At 45.7% G+C, this 23385-nt stretch overlaps 1 protein-coding gene across 1 annotated transcript in view; it reads left to right on the forward strand.

Moving 5' to 3' along the window:
* Window positions 1-23385, forward strand: part of LOC137346802 (2-(3-amino-3-carboxypropyl)histidine synthase subunit 1-like) — a 252585-nt gene that overhangs the window by 150971 nt on the left and 78229 nt on the right. Inside the window, exon 5 of the mRNA XM_068010675.1 lies at window positions 22837-22937. Within this exon, the coding sequence (XP_067866776.1) occupies window positions 22837-22937 (101 nt within the window). The remainder of the gene's footprint in view (window positions 1-22836; window positions 22938-23385) is intronic.

Below are 23385 nucleotides of genomic sequence, written 5' to 3' on the forward strand. Positions count from 1 at the left end.
GCAATTGAATAGATCTCAGAACTGATTGTATAATTGCTTTAGGAAGTCCAAATATGCAGTGCTCATAAAGCCAGTTAGGACAGTTTTCAGTATTAATTCTCTGTGCCTGATCTCCTGAATTGCTCCACAGCTCACGGGCATTTGTCCTTGCCACTAGTAACCCACATTTTGCCCTGGCCAGTGGGGGTGACATGGGTAATGCTTTTTCCATTTTTCTTCCCTTCCCTGCCACCCGTCCCGAGCTCCCAGTCTGAAATCAGGGAAACGTGAACAGGGACCCCCAATCCAATCGATCGGTCCTTCGGAGCAACTCGTTGCTCCCCTCGGACCGTGCAAAGAGCGCGAAGAGTTTTATTTTAGGAATTTCGCAGGAGCGTGTCAGAACAGGTGGGATCCTTTACTTGCTTCACACCTCTCGGGCTGTCAATTTGAATCCTGGCAGATGCCAGCATGCCTGTATTCCTGCCAAATTCTCTGCAAAATGAAAATGACTCGGGATCTTGCTCTTCCACGTGAGAGCTTTTGAAAAAGAGGTGGGGGAAAGGGAAGGCATGAGTTTGTTAATAGTCCTGTGATCGTTTGGGTCGTTAATGTGCCTCATCTTTCCGAGAATGATTTTTCACTCTTGTCCCAGATTTGCAGTCTATACCACACTGGGGCTGATCTCAGAAAAAGGTCAGTCATCACTAAATAGATCTCTCCTCTCTCTGTTTATCTTTGTACTGGTGCCAGTACAGAAAGTCCTGCAGGTTTTGCCTTCAGGGTTAAACACCAGGAGACACACTGAACCATCTGCAGCATCTGTTGTATCCGCTCGTTTTTTTTTGAGATGTAGCCTTATAAAGGTCTTATTTTTTTTTCCCCTGTCCGTGCATTTGTTGCCTCTAGACGTGACTATTCCAATGCTCTCCTGGCTGCTCTCCCATCTTCCACCCTCCATAAACTTGAGGTCATCCAAAGTTCTGCTGTCCATGTCCCAACGCACTAAGTCCTGATCACACATCACCCTTGTGCTCGCTGACCCACGTCGGCTTCCAGTTAAGTAACACCTCAATTTTAAAATTCTCTTCCTTATTTACAAATGCTTCCATGTCCTCGCCCCTCTCTACCTCTGTAACCTCCTGCAGCCCTACAATCCTCCCAAGATATCTGCACTCATCCAATTCTGGCCTCTTGCATATCCCCGATTTTAATCGCTCCACTAACGGCGGCTGTGCTTTCATTTGCCTTGGCGCTAAGCTCTGGAATTCCCTCCCTAAACCTCTCCACCTCTCCATCTCTCTTTCCTCCTTTAAGACACGTCAAAAACCTACCTCTTTCTTTCCTAATATCGCCTTATGTGGCTTGGTGTCGAATTTTGTTTGATAATGCTCCTGTGAAGTGCCATCGGACATTTTAATGTATTAAAGGAGCGATATAAATACGTGTTGATGTTGGTAATGACAGAGATCACTGCTTAAAATAGCAAAATACTGCGTATAATTATCAGGGCCAGAGTGATGATCTCGTTTCGATCACCAGTGATCGGGGCGGCACAGTGACGCAGTGGTTAGCACCGCAGCCTCACAGCTCCAGCAACCCGGGTTCAATTCTGGGTACTGCCTGTGTGGAGTTTGCAAGTTCTCCCTGTGTCTGCGTGGGTTTCCTCCGGGTGCTCCGGTTTCCTCCCACATGCCAAAGACTTGCAGGTTGATAGGTTAATTGGCCATTAGCAATTTCCCCTAGTATAGGTAGGTGGTAGGGAAATATAGGGACAGGTGGGGATGTGGTAGGAATATGGGATTAGTGTAGGATTAGTATAAATGGGTGGTTGATGGTCGGCACAGACTCGGTGGGCCGAAGGGCCTGTTTCAGTGCTGTATCTCTAAAAAAAAACATGGGGTTTGGTGGGGATTGGAGAGGACTTTCCCATATTACCCCCACCCGCAAATTGGACTGGGGATTTGTATCTGGCTTTTTGCCTCTCCCAGGAGATCACATAGCTTGTGGGTGCAGTGGGTGTGTATATATTGTGATACCAAAAGCTATTATCAATAGTGTGGGACTGGCTGAACGGAGCAGAGAATGTTTTCCAGTCCATGATTGTTCATATGTCTGTAATTATGGGGAATGGAACTTTTACCAACATTTGAAAGCTAAGGGGCATTTATACAGTGCTTTATGTCAGAAATATCTCCCGGAAAACTCCACGTGCTGTGGGGTGTGGCAATATGTTGTTACAAAGACAAATGTGGCATCCGTATTGTGTACAGCAAGACCCCACAAGCAGCAACAACAACAACTTGCATTTATATAGTCCTTTTAATATAGTGAAACGTCCCAAGGTGTTTCACAGGAATGTCATCAGATATAAATGGACACCGAGCCAATGAGATGAACGATTAGATAATTTGTGATTGGTGGCCTTGGAAGGGAGGAATGTTGGCCAGGTTACTGAGAAGTCAGTGCTTTTGGAATACTGCCTTTATAGAATCATAGAATAGCAGAACACAGAAGGAGGCCATTCAGCCCGTCAAGTCTATGCTGATTCTTTCACAGAGCATTCTACTCCCCGCTCCTTCACCACGTCCCTGCAATTTTTTCTCCTTCAAACATTTATCCAATTCCCTTTTGAAGGCGACGATTAAATCTGTTTCCACCATCCTATCTGGCAGTGCTTTCCAAATCCTAATCACTTGTTACGTTAAAACATTTTTCCTCATGTCACCTCTAGTTCCCTTGCCAATCACTGCTTATCGACCCTTCAGCCATTGGGAACACTTTCTCTTTGTTTACTATATCTAAACCCTTCATGATTTTAAACATCTCTATCAAATCTCCTCTCAGCCCTTTCTGCTCTAAGAAACGCAACTCCAACTTCTCAAGTCTCTCCATGTAACTGCAATCCCTCATCCCTGGAACCATTCAAATCAATCTTTTCTAACCAACCCTCTCCAAAGCCTCATGTCCTTTCCAAAGTGTCCTGCCCAGAATTGGACATCCACCTCAACAGTCAGAAGGAGCCCCGATGTATCATCTCATCCAAGGGTTAGCCCGTCTGGGAATGCAACTCTCTCTCTGGACTGCTTTGAAGTGCCAGCTTAGATTATAGCTCTTACTCTTAGAGTGGAACTCAAACTCAATGTCAGTCACTCCCAGATCAGGTAAGGATGAATTGGTGCAAAGTGAAGTGTCCGCTGCTCTGTCAGAAGCGTGAGAGTGCCAGTCAGCGCTGAATTGTAGACATATTACATACTTGTGCCCTCCCTCTCCTGGGAGCAGGAGCGAGACCATTGCCAAAGCTGGTTCAATCGGCACCCTCACGGGCAGCAGATGTTTCCGTCTGCTTGGAGAGGCAGTAGCCAGAGAGGAGGTGCTGAGTGACTGACATTGAGGGCTTTTGTAGAGGTGAAAGTATGAGAGACAGTCAGCGTCAGTCCTTTGTTAACCAGAGGTTCAGGAGTGGTATCAGAGGAGTCCTGAGAGCAGGTTTCCCCTCTGCTTGACGTCGTAAGGTATTTCAGGATGAGAACGCCTTGTCCATCAAGGCCGGCCATCCATACTTCATTGGCTATAAAGCACTTTGGGATGACCTGAGGTTATGAAAGGCGCTATATGAATGCAAGCCTTTATTTCAGAACAGAGCACAATTTACATTGTCACATTACACCAAGCACAGAAACAGACCATTTGGCCCAACAGGTCACTTTCTCTGCCCCTAAGATCTCTCTCTGCCGTCAGCTAACTGTCATTTGCAGGGCCATATGGGAACTAATTAGATAGCTCTTTCAAAGAGCCAGCACAAGCACGATGGGCCGAATGGCCTCCTTCTGTGCTGCATGATCCATTTATAAAATCCAACGAGGAAAAGCACAGGATCTGTCACCGGCAGTGTAGACACTTACATCGTATAATTGGATAACCCTCTTGCAAGGCCCTGCAGGGAATACAAGACTGAAATCGTGCTCCAGATCCTAGAGAGATAGCACTTACTTTTTTCCTCTATAAATATGAAAGAAAAATGAGAAAGCGCACAATTCCGTTTCATCGCACAATGGCTGATGATAAAATGAAAATAATAATTTTCCTAAGCTCTGATTTCTGTTGTGATATGTGATCCTCACCCCACTGTCCCCTCCCCCTGCCAGCCAAGGGAAACATTTTAAACCATTCAGTAGTCTGGATATAGGCTCATGGATCTTTAATGGAATTGATATGTCTTTTTTTAAATTCTGGCTACATTCTGCCTGACTAGACTTAATGAGTAGTCTCTACTAGTCTGCACGCCCATTCATTCCAGGCTTCATTTAGCCACTCACCCAGGAGCTCGGAGCAGTCAAACAATTAGCAAAAGCCTAAACGCTTCTATTCAAGAACTCTTTATGGGGTGGAATGGTCAAGGGTGGGGGGGAGGAATCAGTCAGCTCCACTTTCATTAAAACAGCTCAACAGAGAGATGACTTACATTTCATGTTGCTTTGATAATTCTGCAATTAATTTTTTTATTCTTAGTTACGAAGCAAGGTTGCATTGAATTGACCTCTTCAAAGTCTTCTCTCTACTCTCTCCCCTCTACGCTCCCCTCTCTCCTCTCCTCTCTCTATTGATGGCAGAGGTGTTCTACAACCTTTTTTTTTTAGAAAGTGACTCCTGACAACGCAGTGGCCCGCTGTCATCATCAGAGCGCTCCAAGCTGCGTACAAGCGCAAACGGTCTCCTGCGCTCAGTGAGATGCTGCGCATGCGCAGCCTACGTCCCGCCAGGACTAACTGGCGCATGTGCAGGAAAACACTCTCCCCCTCGGCCACTCGCTCCAGGCCGCTCGCTCCTCACTTCCCCGCCCTCCGGCTGTTCGCTCCCCGCCATCCCGCTCTCCGGCCACTCGCTCCCCACTTCCCCCCCCCCCCCCCCCAGTCCCTCCAGACACTAGCTCTAGGCCTTGCCACTTCCTTCCTCTCGGCCACTTGCTCCGCCATTCGATCGTTCCTGACCGCGCCACCCGAAGAAGCAAGACGAGCCGTGAGGGGTGACGGGGAGGTGTAGGAGCGAGTGGCCGAGAGGAGGGAAGCGACTGCATTTGCGCATGTGCTAGTACTGCGCCGCCTAGTGGTTGCGTTGTCAGCAAACGCAGCCTTTATTTTATTGACTGCGTCTGTATGGGATTTTCTCCCCACCCCCCCCCCCCTCCACCCCTTGCCCTCATTTACAAGAAAACTTTCTCTGCCTTAATTACTGTTCTGCTTCGAACATTCGAGAGCAACTGGAGGTTCCCGGGGATGCCCCTGCAGGAACGGTAATAAGAAGCAGCTCTATTAAAGGATGAACTTGTCTCAGTTCAGAAAGAAAATCTTGCAGGTATTTAGCGCCCTTCGCAATCTCAGGATGTCCTATAGCACTTTGCAACCACTGAAGTACTTTTGAAGTCACTGTTGTAGGAAGCGCAGCAACCAATTTGCGCACAGCAAGCTCCCACAAACAGCAAAGTGATAATGGCCACATTATCGTTCTTTTAGTGATGTTAATTAAGGGATAAATATTGACCAGGACACTGGGGTCTTTCCGCTGCTCTACTTCAAAATAGTCCCTCCAGATCTTTTATGTCCCATCCAAAATAAGGCACCTCCAACAATGCAGCACTCCCTCACTGGAGCATCAGCCGTGACTATTTGGAGCTTGAATCGATAACCTTTCCACTCAGAGGTGGGAGTGATAAACTGATGTATTAGATAGAAATGACAAAAAAGCTTGCATCTTTCACAGTATTACCTAAAATACTCACCAGCACTCTTGTACATTGTACAATGGGTGATTTTGTTTTTTGGCAGGTGGAAGGGCAGGAATTTTGTTTTTGTGTTAGTTTGTTTCTGGAGAAGTCTCAGTGCCAAGAGGACTAGGAAACTTTCTCACATCACTCATTGCAGGTGGGACATGGATTAGCTGCAGAGTAAAGCTTCCTCTCCATTTAGCACATGCATGACATTTTCCATTTCCCACAGACTGACAGCTTGACATCACGGTTCATTGTGAATGTCCCTAATGGGTTTTATTTCTTCCACTCTGCCTGAGCGATTATCCCAGACATTTCTCACTCCTTGAGTAAAGAAATTCTTGCTCATAACATTTCAAATATATGTTGCACCAAGGCTGAGGGGGTGACCCAATAGAGGTCTTTAAGATTATGAAGGGGTTTGATTGGGTACATGTAGAGATGATTCCACTTGCAGGCAAGACCAGAACTAGGGGCCATAAGTATAAAATAGTCACGAACAAATCCAATAGGGAATTCAGGAGAAACTTCTTTACCCAGAGATTGGTGAGAATGTGCTAATGGGCTGCATAAAATGAAGAAAAGCTTTTGGTCACTGGTCCTAATATCTCCTTTTGTGGCCTGATGTCAAATTTTGTTTGCTAGTGTTTGCAGCTCAGTCATTGAGTATGTTTAAAGCAGAGATTGACAGATTTCTAAATACCAATGACATAAGGGGATATGAGGATAGTGAGAAAAAGGCATTGAAATGGATGATCAGCCATGATCGTATTGAACGGCAGGGGCGGACTCGATGGGCTGAATGGCCTAATCCTGTTCCTATGATGTCTTGAGACGTTTTACTATGTTAAAGGATCTATATAAATGTTGGTTATTGTTAAGCTGCTGTTTCAGGAAACACTTTTTATATTGTTTCATGGTATGTGGGCATCGCTGGTAAGGCCAGCATTTGTTGCCCATCCCTAATTGCCCTTGACAACTGAATGGCTTGCAAGGCCATTTCAGAAAGCAGTTAAGAGTCAACCACATTGCTCTGGGTCTGGAGTCATATGTAGACCAGACCAGGTAAGGACGGCAGATTTCCTTCCCCATTAGTGAACCAGATTGGTTTTAACGATAATCGATGATGGGTTCATGGCACCATTACCCAGCCTGACTTTTAGTCCCAGATTTCTTTTTTTTTTTACTTAATTAATTCAATTTAAATTCCGCCAGCTGCTGTGGTGGGATTTGAACCTATTATCCTGGGCCTCTGGAGTACAAACTCATTGACATTACCACTAAGCCACTGTCTCCCCGTCCTCTCTTTGTTCCAGATAGTTTAGCGGATTTGGATTTTGCTTACTAAGCACTAGGTTGATCCGACAGCCTAGAACTCATTTCATGCAGGGCCCTTATATCCTCACATCCCTGAGGTGAGAGATCAGTGTTACATCGAACACCGAATGATTTACGGCACAGGAGGAGGCCATTCAGCCCATCATGTCTGTGTCTGCTCCCACAAACCCTCTCTGGTGTTCGATCAGGTGCATAACTCATCGGGAAGAATTTTCTCATTATCCTTTTTACAAGCAAATGTTTACAGGAGTGCTGTCAGACACCGAGCTACATCGAGTTAAAGAATAGTAATGCACAAGGCTGCTGAAAGAGTAATAGATGTACTGAATTGCCAATTTTTTAAAACAAAAACCTTAAGCCATTATCTAGATAACTCCAATTACAGAAAGCTGGACATAATAAAACATCCACATTTGAAATCAATAATTAAGTTGTTTTCAGACTGGATTTAAACAGCAGTGATCTAACTGAATGTCAGAACAGGCTTGAGGGGCTGAATGGTCTACTCCTCCTCCCGTGAGCAGCTTCTCGCAGTTTCTGCTGAGACTTCTAGAGGAGAACATTGCATCTGTCCTGTGCCGTTGTAGAAAATTCAGTGGAAAGCTCCCTCTACTCTGCCTCAGCAACATGCCGCAGCTCCCATTTCAGAAGCCTGTCCCTTATTGTAACAATATGATATTTTTAATTTGCCTCCTCTGGGTGAGATTAACAACTGACCCTTATGGCCAGTCGAGAGGAGATTTTGTTCTTTATGTTTACAGGGATAGAGGAAACAACATCATTATGGATTTCTGAAGTGAACTCAGAGAAGGATGGTTGTATTGTTACACTCTCAGCACTATACCTGTGCTCTCAAACCTGCTAAAGGACCTTGGCTCATAAACCAAAGGGAGATACTTATTATTTTTTATGAGCTAATATTCTGTGGTAAACATTTATAGAGCACAAGAAAAACAATGGACAGAAAGAGATGGATGGACAGTAATGGGAAAGGGCAAAGAGGCAGCAAGAAAATGGAAACTAATCATATACAAGAAGATCGAGAACAAGTAGGAATTATTAAACGAGGTGAAATAGGCTCCTTTAATAGTGCAGCTGACAGAGGCACTGGCCAGTGTGGTACTTTTTTTCTTATTATTCATTCATGGGATGTGGGCGGCACTGGCTAGGCCAGCATTTATTGCCCATCCCTAATTGCCCTTGAGAAGGTGGCGGTGAGCTGCCTTCTTGAATCGCTGCAGTCCATGTGAGGTAGACATTTTCCTCTCTGGCTCATCAAGGGTTAAGCTTCTCCTCTGGAGCCAGAAATCAATTTCCTCAGCTCCTTGTTCCATTTCCTTCTCAAGTGCAAAATGCTAATGTTTAACCTTTTTTCTATTTTTTCCATTTTCTTCAATTAATGAAATATAATGAAGTTTGCAGTGTGCAGCAGAATGTGCTGAAAGCTTTTGTTAACCAACTGCCTGCTCATATGTGTATGGTTAGGACATTAATCGAAAGAAGAAAAATAGTAAATGCGCATAAGAATGTGAGTTTTGTGTGTGTGTGTGTGCACACGCATTTGTGTGTGTTTGTGTGTGTGAGTGTGTGAGTTTGCATTGGGGGGGGTGGGTGTACATTGGGTGAGTGTGGATTGGGTTTGTTTGTGCATTGGGAGAGGTGTGTGTATTGGGTGAGTGTGATTGGGTGTGTTGGGTGTATGAGTGTGTGTGTTGAGTGTGTTTGGGTATATGTGGTTGTGTGTGTGTGTGTGTTGGATGTGTTGAGAGCATGATGAGTGTGTGTTGGGTATGTGAGTGTGCTTGTTGGTTTTGTGTGTGTTTGTGTGTGTTGGTTGTGAGTGCATGTGAACAGGGAGTGAATGTAGTTCACTGAGAATATAGTGACGGATAAGTGGGATGAGTAATGGGATGCTAAAGAGGAACATCAGAGAATGCGGAGTTTGCAAGTTCTCCCTGTGACTGCGTGGGTTTCCCCCGGTTTCCTCCCACAGCCAAAGACTTGCAGGTTGATAGGTAAATTGGCCATTGTAAATTGCCCCTAGTGTAGGTAGGTGGTAGGAGAATGGTGGGGATGTGGTAGGGAATATGGGATTAATGTAGGATTAGTATAAATGGGTGGTTGTTGGTCGGCACAGACTTGGTGGGCCGAAGGGCCTGTTTCAGTGCTGTATCGCTAAATATAAATAAATAAAATATAACACAAGTCTTTTACACAGCAAGTAGTTATGATGTGGAATGCACTGACTGAAAGACTGGTGGAAACAGATTCAGTAGTAACTTCCAAAAGGGATTTTGATATGTACTTAAAAAGGAGAAATTTTCAGGACTATGGGAAAAGAGCAGGGTCGTGGCACTAATTGGTAGCTCTTTCAGAGAGCAGGCACAGACACGATGGGCAGAATGGTCTTTTTCAGTGCTGTATGATTCTGATAATGACAGAAAAGCTTATCTGATAGCACAGAGTGGTTTATGGGGTCACAGGAAGTAGTGGGAAGATCGGGCTGTAGATGTGGAAACTGGCTCAGGATCATGTCACTGAGGGACCCATTGTAGATCAGCAATGGGAGGGCATGATGGATAGATTCCTGGCAATTCTAAAGGCGACAGTGTGGGTTGGGGAGTGGCATTGGCTGCATTCGGGAAAATCTGAGTGGAATCAAAGCAAGGAACAGGACGAGGCCATTCAGCCTCTCAGGCAAGCATGTTCCGCCATTCAGTTAGATCTGGGCTGGTGTGTGAGGGCAACGCCTCAGAGCTGGATAGCAGAGGAAAGATGATGCACGACTGACCACATTGAATGCTGCTGAGGAGGGCGACAACCGATGAATCATTGCAGTCACCATCACAGAGAATATTAATGATGCCTTTAGCCCGGGCAGTTTCAGTGCTGAAAACAGGGCAGGGCAGAGGCCAATTTCAGGGGACATGAACAAGGGGGCTTTGGGAAAGATGGGCAGAGAGCTAAGGGGGACAACACAACCCCTTAGAGAGGTTAGAGATGAATTGGTAGTTGGACGGAACGGATGGATGGATAGAGGGGGACTTTGAAAGGAAGAAGGATGCATGCAGGCCAGGAGAGGTGGTTGAGTAGTCCGGAGTTAAGTGGACTTCAGTACGCACTTCTGGATGTCCTACACACTTCACATTCCATTAAAATACCTTGGAATTGAAGTTGTTAATATCGGCAAGCCAATTTGTACACAGCAAGATCCCACAAACAGCAAATGAGATGGATGAGCAGTGTTTTTTGACGGTGTTGGTTGAGGGAGGAATGTTGACCAGGATGCATGACGCCATGGGATCTTTTGCATCCACCTGAGCAGGCAACCGGGGCCTCGGTTTCGCACCTTGCCTGGATGTCAGCGCATCTGAGCGCTGCACTCCCTCGGCTCTGCAGCATCAGCCTGCAACGGTGCTCCAACACCCAACCATCCGACTCGGAGATGAGCGCGCTACCAACTGATGAGCTTGAACATCATCAGAAGGCACAAGGAGATAAAAGACTTTGTGTATCAGGTAAATCTGATCTCTTCCACTCTGCCTGACTGATTATCCCAGACATTTCTCACTCCTTGAATAAAGAAATTGCTCCTCCGTAACAATTTCAAATGTACTTTGCACCAAGGCTGAAGGACGACCTTTAAGATTATGAAGGGGTTTGATAGGGTATTTTTGTAGGATATCTTTCCACTTATGGGGGAAGTCCAAAACCAAGAGCCATAAATATAAAAGAGTCACCAATAAATACAATGGAGAATTCAGGAGAAACCTATTTTTCCACAGCATGGTGAGAATGTGGAACTCACTACCTCAGGGAGCAGTTGAGGTGACTAGCATGGATACGTTTAAGGGGAAGCTTGATAAACACATGAGGGAGAAAGGAATAGAAGGATATGCTGATAGGCTGAGCTGATGAAGGGTGGTTGGAGGCTCGTGTGGAGCAGCAAACCAGCCAGTTGAGCTGAATGGCCCGTTCCTGTGCTGTAATTTCCTGAATATAGTTTCCCTCTAACAGAATGTTCTAGTACAATTTCTGATGAATTTAATTCTCCTGGGTAGTGGTGGGGGTGGGGAGGAGAGGATATGGGAGACAAAACCAGTTCATCATGCTTGTTTCAGCTAATGTAAACCACTACATTATTGTAAAACCGTTGCGTAGATCTGTAATTAATCACTTTCCGTTGGCTTGCAAAGTACATATTTAACAGGTATGAGGCTGTCAGGCACTGTGATTATTATGCATAACACTGCATAATTAGAGGGTGTATGACTATCTTACCTTCAGATTGAATTTACAGGCATTTCAGATTAACCATACAGTTGGGTTGATTATTTTTTTACGCAGGTCTGTAAGGTTCAGCCGTTTCTCCAACAGTTTACCGGATAGGTGAATTGCTCAGTGTCTACCATTGGCTCAGTTGATCGCACTGTTGCTTCTGAGTATTTATCCCTCAACCAACCATCAAACATCATAGAAACAGATCATTATAACATTGCTGTTTGTGGGAGCTTGCTGTGCACAAGTTAGCTGCTGAATCTCCGACATTACAGCAGTGACTATATTTCAAAAGTACTTCATTGGCTGGAAAGTGCTTTGGCACATCCAGAGTTGCAAAAGGTGCTATAGAAATGCAAGTCTTTCCTTCTTTACTGAGCCATACAGTACAGGAAGTTGCAAGTTTCCATGCCGTGGCCTCAGCACCCATAGGTCAGGGTCCAGCTCTGATCCCTTCTCTGGTGACCTCCCATGCGTCAGTGTGGATGTCAGATGAGGGGTTGGATTGGGCTTGATTGTGATGCCTCTGTAGTCAAATTACCTACCAGCACTCCACAACCACCTAAGCGAGCCAGCACCTGTGACACCGAATCTTAAGCAATAGGATAGATTGCTCTGGAATTCCCTCCCTAAACTTCCAAACCTCGCCCTCCCTTCTCTTTTAAGATGCTCCTTAAAACTTAACACTTTGACCAAGGCTTTTGGTCACCTGTCCTAATATCTCCTCATGTGGCTTGGTGTCAGACTTTGTTTGATGGCTCTCCCAAGGTGTTTTACAACATTAAAGGCGCTATATAAATGCAAGTTGTTGATGTTGTTGTTTAGCCAAATTCTTAGTGTGTTCCCCATCTTGTGAACCTTTCATTAAATGGCGAAGAGGGAACAAGAGTTGTTCGGTTTGGGGCTTCATCAGTGGAAAAGTCCTTGGGGTGGGTGGGGGGAGATGGAGAGAAAGGGAATGCAGTTTTATGATTTATTGATTTCCCACAGCATTCCGCAAGGGGAGTCGAGACCAAATGTAGTACTCAGGCAAAGAGGGATACAGAGCAGCGAGTATTTAGACCAGGGAGCATGGGTGTAACTCAGTGCCCATCATAAAGTCATGCATTCTGCCCATAATCTTATGTTTCAATTGTAAATAGTTATGTTTGTATCTATATTGAAACTTCCTATGTAAACGTCACACTGTAATTAATAACCTTTCACCAGTGCCACCACAGGTGGCAGTTTGTTATTACAACATGACAAGTTTTTATTGACAATTTCCATTTACTATGTGGACATAGGAATTTCTAATCGAAAAGAATTATGCTGTGTGTTTGTGTGTGTGTGTGTGTGTGTGTGTTTTCAGGATTGATAATCTATTAGCATAATTTTAATAAGAATTTAGATTAGTCGTTTAGGTTGGAGATTTATTTTCAGTTTTGATTTGAGCAGATGCTTTATTTGGCTTCAGAAATTAGCTTTTCTTCCCAAGCTAAAGGTATTTAGCTTCCTCAAAACATTTAATTTCATGCCTTAGTACAGAATATATTTTAACATTATTTTCAGCTGGGCCTCTGTTACTTTACATTCTTTGAATTTAAAATAAACCACGCAAGAGATTGTGTAAAGCCCTTTCATACGTACACTCTCCCTCTCTCTGTTTTCTCTCCCTCTGTGTCTCACTCCTGTCTTTTTTCTGTCTTTGTCTGTCCCTTTCTTTCTCCCTGCTTTCTCTTTCTGTCTTTCACTCTTTATTTCTCTTTCCTTAACCCACTCTTTCCTCACTTTTTGCTACCCTTTCCATTTTTCCCCTCGCTGTCTCTCTCTTACTGTGCTGTTTCCCCTCACTCCCCTCTTCCTCATTCTCTCCCTCATCCATGTTCTGTCCCTCTTCTCTACTTTCCTGCATTCTCCCTCTACCCTGTGCACTCTGTCTCTCTAGCATCCTTTTCCCTGCTCTCTCACCTCTTTCCTCACTAGCTCTTCCCTACATTCTCCCTTCTACCTGCACTGTCTCTGTCTTCAATCCCCCTTTCCTTTCTCTTTCTGTTTCCTTTACCTCTTTCTACTCTTGTTCCTCTTCCTACCTGTTTCTCCTCACTAGCCCTTTTTCTCTTTCTATGCTTATTTTTTCCTCTCTCTCTTCCCCCCCCCCCCCCCCGCTTCTGTATCTCTCCTCACCCTATCTCCCTCAGGTTTTTTTTTTCAAAAATGTACTTTATTCATAAAATTTGTACTTAACAGTTCAAATTTGACATTACATAAAGTGCAATGCAATTCAATTACTTTGAAGACTGTATGCAGCACTCTGAGGTGCCTCACTACACTTGCAATCACACAATATACATTTCATGTCAAACATACAGCCCCAGGGGTTTTACATGGAGGTTCCAGTCCCTCGGTGTACTATTGTGGGACGACCTTAGACTGTGGCCTTTCCCCATTGAATCTTTGCAGCAGCTGCCCTGGACCTTGGAATGTGCCACACTCGGTAATCAACAGCTTTTTACGCTGGAAGACCAGCACTTTTCAGGCAGACCAAAGAGCGTCTTTCACCGAATTGATAGTCCTCCAGCAGCAGTTGATGTTTGTCTCGGTGTGCGTCCCTGGGAACAGCCCGTAGAGCACAGACTCCTGTGTTACAGAGCTGCTTGGGATGAACCGCGACAAAAACCACTGCATCTCTTTTCCACACCTGCTTTGCAAAGACACATTCCAGAAGGAGGTGGGCAACCGTCTCTTCCCCACCACAGCCACCGCGAGGGCAGTGTGCAGAGGGTGTGAGACTTCGGGCGTGCAGGAAGGATCTGACGGGGAGGGCTCTTCTCACCACCAGCCAAGCTACATCTTGGTGCTTGTTTGAAAGTTCTGGTGATGGGGCATTCCGCAAATGATTTTGGCAGTCTGCTCGGGGAACCATCCGACAGGATCCACCATCTCCTTTTCCCATAGGGCCTTGAGGACATTCCGTGCAGACCACTGCCTGATGGATTGGTGGTCAAAGTTGTTTTTCTGCACAAACTTTCCACGAAGGATAGGTGGTACAGCACGGTCCAACTGGATGGAACGTTCCGCGGCAATGTGACTAGACCCATCCTTCGCAACATGAGGGACAGATAGAACCTCACCACATAGTGGCGCAGTGGTTAGCACCGCAGCCTCACAGCTCCAGCGACCCGGGTTCAATTCCGGGTACTGCCTGTGTGGAGTTTGCAAGTTCTCCCTATGTCTGCGTGGGTTTCCTCCGGGTGCTCCGGTTTCCTCCCACACGCCAAAAGACTTGCAGGTTGATAGGTAAATTGGCCATTAGAAATTGCCCCTAGTATAGGTAGGTGGTAGGGAAATATAGGGATAGGTGGGGTTGTGGTAGGAATATGGGATTAGTGTAGGATTAGTATAAATGGGTGGTTGATGGTCGGCACAGACACGGTGGGCCGAAGGGCCTGTTTCAGTGCTGTATCTCTAAACATAGTGACACTTGATGTTTGCGTACTGGGGATCTACGCACAACTTGATGCAGCAACACACAGAGGTGGTCATCAGGATGAGGGCGACGTTGGGTACGTTTTTTCCCCTTTTATTCAGAGGTTTGAACATCGTGTCCCTCCGGACCGATCCATTTTGGATCTCCAGATAAAGTGGAAGATGACTCGGGTGACCGCCATGGCACAAGTCTGGGGTATTGGCTGGACCTGCACCACGTAAAGTAACAACATGAGTGCTTCGCACCTGATGACCAGGTTCTTGCCTGCAAATGGAGAGGGAGCATCACTCCCACATGACCAGTTTCTGATTCACCTTAGTTATATGCTCCTCCCAGTTTTTGGCGCACGTCCGTCCGAACGGCCCCTCCGAACCATATCCCCAGCACCTTCAGGTAGTTTGACCTGACGGTGAAGGGGACAAAGGATCGGTCAGCCCAGTTCCCGCAATTGACTTTGGCTCCCGAGACCAGTTCGAACTGGGCGCAGGTGGATCAGAGCAGAAGACAGGGACATCATCCATGTACAGGGAGGCTTTGATCTGAGTGCCTCATCTGCCTGGGATTGTCACCCCTCTTATGCCAGTATCCTTCCTGATGGACTCAGAAAAGGTCCAATACAGCAAACAAACAAGACAGGGGAGAGAGGACAGCCCTGTCTGACTCCAGATTGGATCGGGAAACTTTCTGATTCTCACCCATTGATTGAGATTGCACTACTGATGTTTGTGTAGAGCAGTTGGATCCAATTGCGAATTCCCTCCCCAAACCCCGTTTTGAAGAGCACGTCCAAGCTGATGAGGCAGATGTCCACCCCCCTGTCCTGTACCTGGTCGATCATATCCTTGAGTGGTGCGAGACTATCAGAGATCTTCCTGCCGGGTACAATACAGGAATGATCAGGTTAATCACCAACTCCAGTGCAGACTTGACCCCAATGGCGATGACCTTGGACGGAATTTTGTAGTCTATATTGAGCAATGAAATGGGCCACCAATTTCTGATTTCCTCCCTCTCCCCCTTCTGTTTGTAGATACCGGGAGTGGGTAGGGAAACTAAAACATAAATGATTTTGGGATGAGCACAGGGGGTGTGAAAACTAGAGGCTCCGCCTTGTGACTGTGACCAGGTGGGACTTCAATCCATGTTCCAGCTGGGAAGCGATGAAGACGATTGCACACAAAGCACTTGGATCATCCGTCACCATCAGAATCTCAGTCGCTAGAAGCGTCTGCTGTATTTTCTCTGCATTACATGTGCCACAAATCAATTATCAGCCAAGGGCTGGAAAGATCCCTCGGAAAGATGTTTCCTAAAATGAAAAGGTGAAAACGCAACTTGTTTGTTGTTTACATATTCATGACGTATTTCATTTGCAGTGAAAGCCATGAAGAGTTTGATCAGCATTGGCTCCTGGGATTAGCCTCAAGGCGTTTACAACATTTTCGCTGAATGATGCTTTTTTAAAAAATTCTGTGCCTGGTACAGAAACCGTTAGGGCCTATGTCATTCCATCTGACATGGTTGCCTGCTTCTATATGCATAGCACTGCATGAAGTCAGGAGTTTAGAAAAAGAACATATCATTTTCTTAACTGTGGCCGACATGGGGCACGTTGCCCCTTGTACATTTAAAATCAAACTCCTCCCTGCTACCCACCCGGCTGGTGCCCCTGGGGTGCACAGCCCTGTCAGTTCTGGGCATTCGTCCAATACCTCATGGGAACAGGAAGAGGCCATTCAACCCCTCAAGCCTGTTCCGCTATTCAATTATATCATGGCTGACCTGCACCTCAACTCCGCTTTACCCCCTTTGCTCCATATCCTTGACACCCTTACCCAATAAAAATCTATGTATCTCAGTCCTGAAAGCTCCAATTGACCCCCAGCATCCAGAACCTTTTTGGAGGATTTCCAGAATCCTGCTATCCTTTGTTCTGATTTTGCTTCTAATACCCTTTGTCCTTGACTTCCCCACCAGAGGAAATAGTTTCTCCATATCCACCCCATCAGATCCTTTTAAATAGTTTTTTCGTCGTGCAGAACTTGAGTATTGCTGAAAATAGAGACATGTTGTCAAAGCTTTTCATCTGGCACTCATCAAGACAATCTGCAAGAATAACCAATGTAAAGGAAAACAACAACTTATACTGCATGAGAAGAGAGTGCTGATTGGTTGGCAAGTGAACTCTGATTGGTAGAGGCGTTACCATGGAGAATGCACCAGTTTACGGTGACTGACAGTTAACTGCCAAGCTTTGTTTGAAATTTAAACCAGGCAACTTGGCTCTGATTGAATGGTCAAGGCATTGCCCTAAGGAATGAACCAGCGAATGGCTGTCACTTATTTTGTTCAGCTGAAACAGGCCAATGTTTGTACATATCCTTTCTGTCTGCAAAGAACGGGGCCCTGTGTATTAATATGTGTAGCTTCCAGTATGCGCAAATGCACCACACTGCGAGACTGACTGACAATCTTAAATTGGTTGTCAGCGTAATTCTTAGCATACTGAGGATTATTTAACAAATGTTGTCCAATCACGGAATCACATCTAATGTTGGGTGCTGCGTATCAAACAACATGTCCCTTCTGCTGTTCGCAATGGGCAAGGTAGGGGCCATGCTCAACCAACCTATGCTTGCAAAGCTCAAAACACTGTGTCCAAAATTAGATGTGATTCCGTGATTGGACAACATTGGATAGATATTGCCCAGGACACCAAGGAGAATTCCTCTGCTCTTCTTTGAGATAGCACAATGGGATCTTCCATGTTCACCTGAGAGAGCCGATGGAACCTCAGTTTGACATCGATCTGAAAGACTGCACTGGAGTGCCAACCTGCGTTTTGTGCTCCAGTCTCTGGCGTGAGGGTTCAACCTATGACCTTTTATCTGAAGGGCGAGAGTGCTACCACTGAGCTGCAGCATGGGAATACATCGGGAAAATGTGAAGGAATGCAATGTAGTGCGTTCGCAAGGGAAGATGTGACTATTTAGCAGATGAGTTGGGTAGTCTAGTGGTTATGGTCTTGCATGAAGAGCTATTGGAAGCACAGAAACACGGGTCTCCTGCATGAGTCATGTAGTGACCAGCAGAAACTCTGCTGACACTGGGAGGTCGTGAGGTCAAAGCCTGCTATGGCAAGGTGTGAAATTTAGATTTTTGTGTAAATGTTCATCATTCGTGAACGTGAAAGCTGCTGGACTGTTATTGAGAAAACCCAACTGGTCGCCCCTACCCGGTCTGGCAGCATGTGACTGCAGCCCCACGAAATGCCCAGTGCTCTCTGAGTGGCTACGTAAACCCATTCATGTTGTACAAAAAAATCAAGAGATGGGTGATAAATGCAGCTTCGCCAACGCTGCCCACATCTGAGGAGCTCATTTAAATAGATTGAGAAGGACATACGAACAATGATGGGCAGGTAAAGACCCTCTAATCCAGCCTGTCCCACACAATTATGATGCCTTGTTTATCTCAGTATATACATTCAGCGCCTCACCCGAAACCATGTGATCTCTTGGGAGAGGATGAAAAACCAGATTAAAAAGCCCGGCCAATTTGGGTAAAAACAATCTGGGGAATTCCTCTCCGATCCAGCTAGATGATTGAAATGAACTTGGCAAATTACTGAGTTTGTAAAGATGTCAGTGGCAACTGCCTCAGCATCGAGCACTCCCGGGTCGGGTTCCTCACAGTTAGACGCGGCGTAAAGCTCCCCTTGCTTTGTCAGTGCAGTGTTTCTGTTTGTAAGATGTGATGTCCAGCTCTCACTTGTAGGAATTCAGCAAACCGGTGTCTACTGCACAAGGTGACAGCCTGGACCAGGGGTTCACATTCGCTGGGAAAAGATACAGGGACATCAAAACCTGCTTAGTTAGTGTAAATGTACAAGAGCCCTTTCTGTTAATTAGTTTCTGCACTGGATCTTACAACGTGCTCCCCTTAACAATAGATTATATACCCTGCCAATTAGATCCATCGTTGTTTTACTTCCATTCGATCTCTCTCAGATTTACATTAATTGCTGCCCCGTAGGGAAAACCTAATCTGGATCTGCGAATGTGGCGCTTGCACAATTTCACCTCCTCCACCCTGCAAACCACCCCACCCTTTTACTTGGATGCTGAATGTAACATGCTATTTGACTACAGTAGGCATCGCAGCTGCAGCCAGCCCCCGCTCTTTGCAAGCACGCACTTATCACCACTGGACATTGCAGTCAGAAGCAGGAATTCCAGCTGATTATCCCTCCCTCCACCAGCCCCTCCCTACAATCCCCAGCCTCACGGGCACTGAGGGCATCTGTAAGCCACTTCCCATCCCCCCCGCCCCCCCCGCCACAGTGATGCCACAGCTGAGATCCAGTATGTGCGCCCTCAAGCTCTCAGCCTTCACAGTGCTACGGGTCCAGCTTGTAGCAAATTGGAAACAAAGGACGCACACAGTGTGAGTTTAACTAGCTTCAGTCTCAGTCAGTAATCTCACCCTTTCACTGATTAAAGGTAATGTAAACTTTTCCCATCAGGTGAGGGATGGGTGCTAGCGAATCAGCCACTCATTTTATACCTCATCTGATTTGGGAACGGGAACTCGGGCGGGTTGTAAACGGGTTTCTGCTTTGCTATCACCAATATCAGACGAGCAGCAAACATCAATGACCCCCCTCCCCCTGCCCCCAGCAATGTGTTTCTGAAGCTGTGCACGGAGGAACAAGGCAAGACGAGTGAAGGACAAGGCTGAATGTCAAATCCATTAATCTCCCAGTTTATCCTCAGTGTGGCGACACAGTGCACAGTAAACGCCTTCTTGCTGTTTAATCGCACCATGAAGACTTTCACATTTCACAGCCATTCTTTCAGCTTTCTATGAAGAAAATCCTGTGCTGCAGAAAACATTTACCCCATTCCCTCCATTAACCGTCACCCTCTCCTTTCCCACACCCACTCCGGTGTCGGGTAGGGTGAGTGTTAGAAATGCAGTGTCGGTGGGGGCGCGTGTCAAGGGAGGAGAGAGGGCCCGTGTCGGGGGGTAAGTGGTGTCAGGGAGGAGGGGGTCGGTGTAAGGAGAGGGCAGGCTTTGTTTTCTAGGTCACGGATCTCTGTCTCAGTGTCTTCCCATCAATATCCAAATGCCTATCAATTAATCAAACACTCACTACCTCCCCAACCCTTCCATAACATGGCAATGAGACTGACCAACATAAGCACTGGATCCTTTTCCTTCATCTGCCACCTCATTCTTCTAATTCATGGGCAGGGGGGCAGGTTTTGGCGAATTTGTTGAGTTTAAGATGTCAGCGGCATCCACCTCAGCTCAAGCACTCCCGGGTCAGCTTCCTCACAGTTAGACGCAGTGCAAAGCTCCCACTGCTTCACCATTGCCATGTTTCGGTTTCCTGGGCTGACCATCCTTGTGGCCTTTCGATGAGAGAGTGCTAGATTTCAGGTTAATCTCTGCTGCGAGTTCCCGCCAAACCCTCTGGGGGTCAGCTCTGCTCCAGAATCACTTTGCGTTCCATCCCTATAGCAAGAGGAAGAGCTCGATCAATGGTGGATTTGAATTGAGTTCAAAGGGCAGAATGCTATCCCACAGTTCTGCCTCACATTTTCCATCTCTCTTCCCTGTGTATGTTTCATCCTGTTAATTCTAATTTATTTCCAACTCCTTTAGTCTTGATGGTTGCCTCACCCTAATCTACTTGATACTTGTAGTCTCCCCAAGTCCTCCAGTTATAAGAAGGTGAGCCAGGCTTTGTGTTAAATAAATCCACGGCTGCTTATTTCACACATGTACCCCCCTCGGTTTAGGCCTCTTCAACCGCTCCTTGTTAGGCCAGACTCATCCACCTTCACCTCATATGCTACCCTGTTCTCTCTTTTAATAAAGAATTTATTAATTCCCCCTTTGTCCATTCCACTCACAGCTTTTAATTTGCGCAGTGTAACTTATAAATTGCATTGCTTTCTGGAAAGTCACATGGGTTTCTTCACTCAATCCTGGTAGCAGCTCCAAATCATTCCACTGACTGCACTTCCCTGAGTGAGCTTCTAAGCGTGTCTTTAATGGGAAGTTCAGTGAACACAAGGCGGAGAAAGGAGTAGAAGGATATGCTGATAGGACAAGATAAAATAAAATAAGGTGTGAGGAGGCTCACGAGGGCCATAAATGCCTGCATGAACCTGTTGGACCAGCATGAACTTGTTGGGCTGAATGGCCTGTTTCTGTGTTGTAAGTTCTAAGTAATTCTCGAAGGAAAATCAGAACAGGATTTCTTCAAGAAAAATATAAATCGCACACATAAATCATGTATATAAATGGCCCAACTGTCTGCTTGTAATGTCACACAAATGTCATCTTTACGAAGCTGCCTCTTTATACCCCTTCCTAATTAAAAAATAAAATAAAATTAACAATAAAAATAGACTGCTAGGTCCTGTTCACTGACCTATATACGGTATTGTTGACGATGCTTAATTGAAATTGCTTGGCGCAAATAAATGAATGACAATTAACTGTCAGTTCCAATAGAGCAAAGGTGTCGTCCTGACTCGTTTCCATTTAGTCCTTAATTTATTTTGCCTTGTTTGGTCAAACGGCTCATTTCTTTGTAATGCTACTTCTCATTTCGTAGTCCCTGCTCACCAAAACCCCTTCCCCCTCCCCCCACCACATCTGGGTTTGCCTGTATGACAACAACACTTTGCAGGTAATCCATTGATTATTAGATGCTTTGGGGTATCCTAAGCATGTGATGAGGTGCTATGAGAATGCAAGGTTCTCGTAACATCCCCAGTCATTTCTAAAATGCTGAATTCTTCCACTGTCAGGGAATGTGAGGTTGGGGTCGAGTGTTTTAAAAAAAAAGATGCTTTTATATAACACTTCTCATGCCCTCAGGATATTGCAAAGCATCTTACAGCCAATGAACAACCTGCCACCTGATCTTGGGTGGAGGAAAATTCCTTCTTCTGAAGACTTGAACGCATGTGAGAGCAGCAGGGAGAAGAAAATCCCAAACAGTGTAGGTGCGAGAACACAGCCCTGTTTCACGCCACTCAGGATAGGAAAGGGGTCTGATGAGGCGCCGCTATGCTGAATTGTGCCTTTCATATTGTCATGGAATGAGGTGATGATACTTAGTAGCTTTGGTGGGCATCCGATCTTTGCTAGTAGTCTGAAGAGGCCACGTCTGCTGACGAGGTCAAAGGCTTTGGTGAGATCAATGAAAGCAACGTAGAGGGGCATCTGTTGTTCACGGCATTTCTCCTGTAGCTGGCGAAGGGAGAACAGCATGTCAATGGTGGATCTCTCTGCTCGAAAGCCACACTGTGCCTCAGGGTAGACACGCTCAGCCAGCTTCTGGAGCCTGTTTAAAGTGTTTTTTAGTAATGTTGATTGAAGGCTAAATATTGGCCAGGAAACCTGGGAGAACTTCCCTGCTTTTCTTCAAAATACTGGCATGGGATCTTTTACCCTCACCTGAGAGGGCAGACGAAACCGCGGTGTAACATCTCATCGAGAAAACAGCACCTCCAACGGTGCAGTACTCCTTTAGTACCGCACTAGAGTACTAGAACCCATTACACTGCTATACCATCAATATACCACATGGTTTGGCTTTGACCTGTGCAAAGCAGAAGGGCTCCCCCTTGTTTTGGTCCCTGGTCAGTGCTGTTTGTTGATTACAGCTGGGACCAGAGTCCCTGCTCCTGATCCCTACACTTCAGTCTACCCCTCTATTTAACTCCCTGGCGGTAAGCATGTGGATTTCGAGTAAATGAATGTGACCTTGCCAGCATTTACGACAGCAAACATTTGGTCAGACTGCCTAATGTCTTCCTTTTATGGCTCGGTGTTGATTACACTTCTGTGAAGTGCCTTTGATGTGTTTTTCTACATTACAGGCTTTGTACAAATGCAAGTTATTGTTGTTAAAGATGCTATATCAATGTTGTTGAATAACTGTTGCCCCTTTGTTGACTATTCTTTCCTTCCTGTTTTTCAGCATTTGGAGTCTCAGCTCCAGACTCTCAAAGTGCCGTACATCAACGTCCTGTTATCCGAGATCTTCCCAGACAAGCTCCGGCTTTTCCAGGAAGTGGATACGTAAGTACAGTTGTAGTTACCAGTGGAAAAACTCATTAGCCAAGCTATATGAGAGCAGAGGCTGCGTCATTTTAAAGAGCAACAGTTCCCAGATTCTGTACCAAAAAAATGTTTTTGAAACACAACCTGCATTTCTGGAACTTTCTGGCGCCTCTCACGTCAAAAACCATCGACAGGCAAAAAAAAACCAAGCCGAAATCGTGGTCAGTGACAGAGGTTATAAGAGTCTTTTGAAGTAAGGGAGACAATAAAAGCAAGATTTGCATTTCTATAGCGCCTTTCATGACCTTAGAAAATGCCAAAACGCTTTACAGACATGGAAGTACTTTTGAAATGTAGTCACTGTTGTCAAGCAGGAAACATGGCAGCCAAATTGCACACAGCAAGATTCCACAAATATCAATGTGATAATGACCAAATAATCTGTTTTTGGTGTTGTTGGTTGAGG

Source organism: Heterodontus francisci, chromosome 30 (assembly GCF_036365525.1).
Source record: "Heterodontus francisci isolate sHetFra1 chromosome 30, sHetFra1.hap1, whole genome shotgun sequence".
NCBI classification, from domain to species: Eukaryota; Metazoa; Chordata; class Chondrichthyes; order Heterodontiformes; family Heterodontidae; genus Heterodontus; species Heterodontus francisci.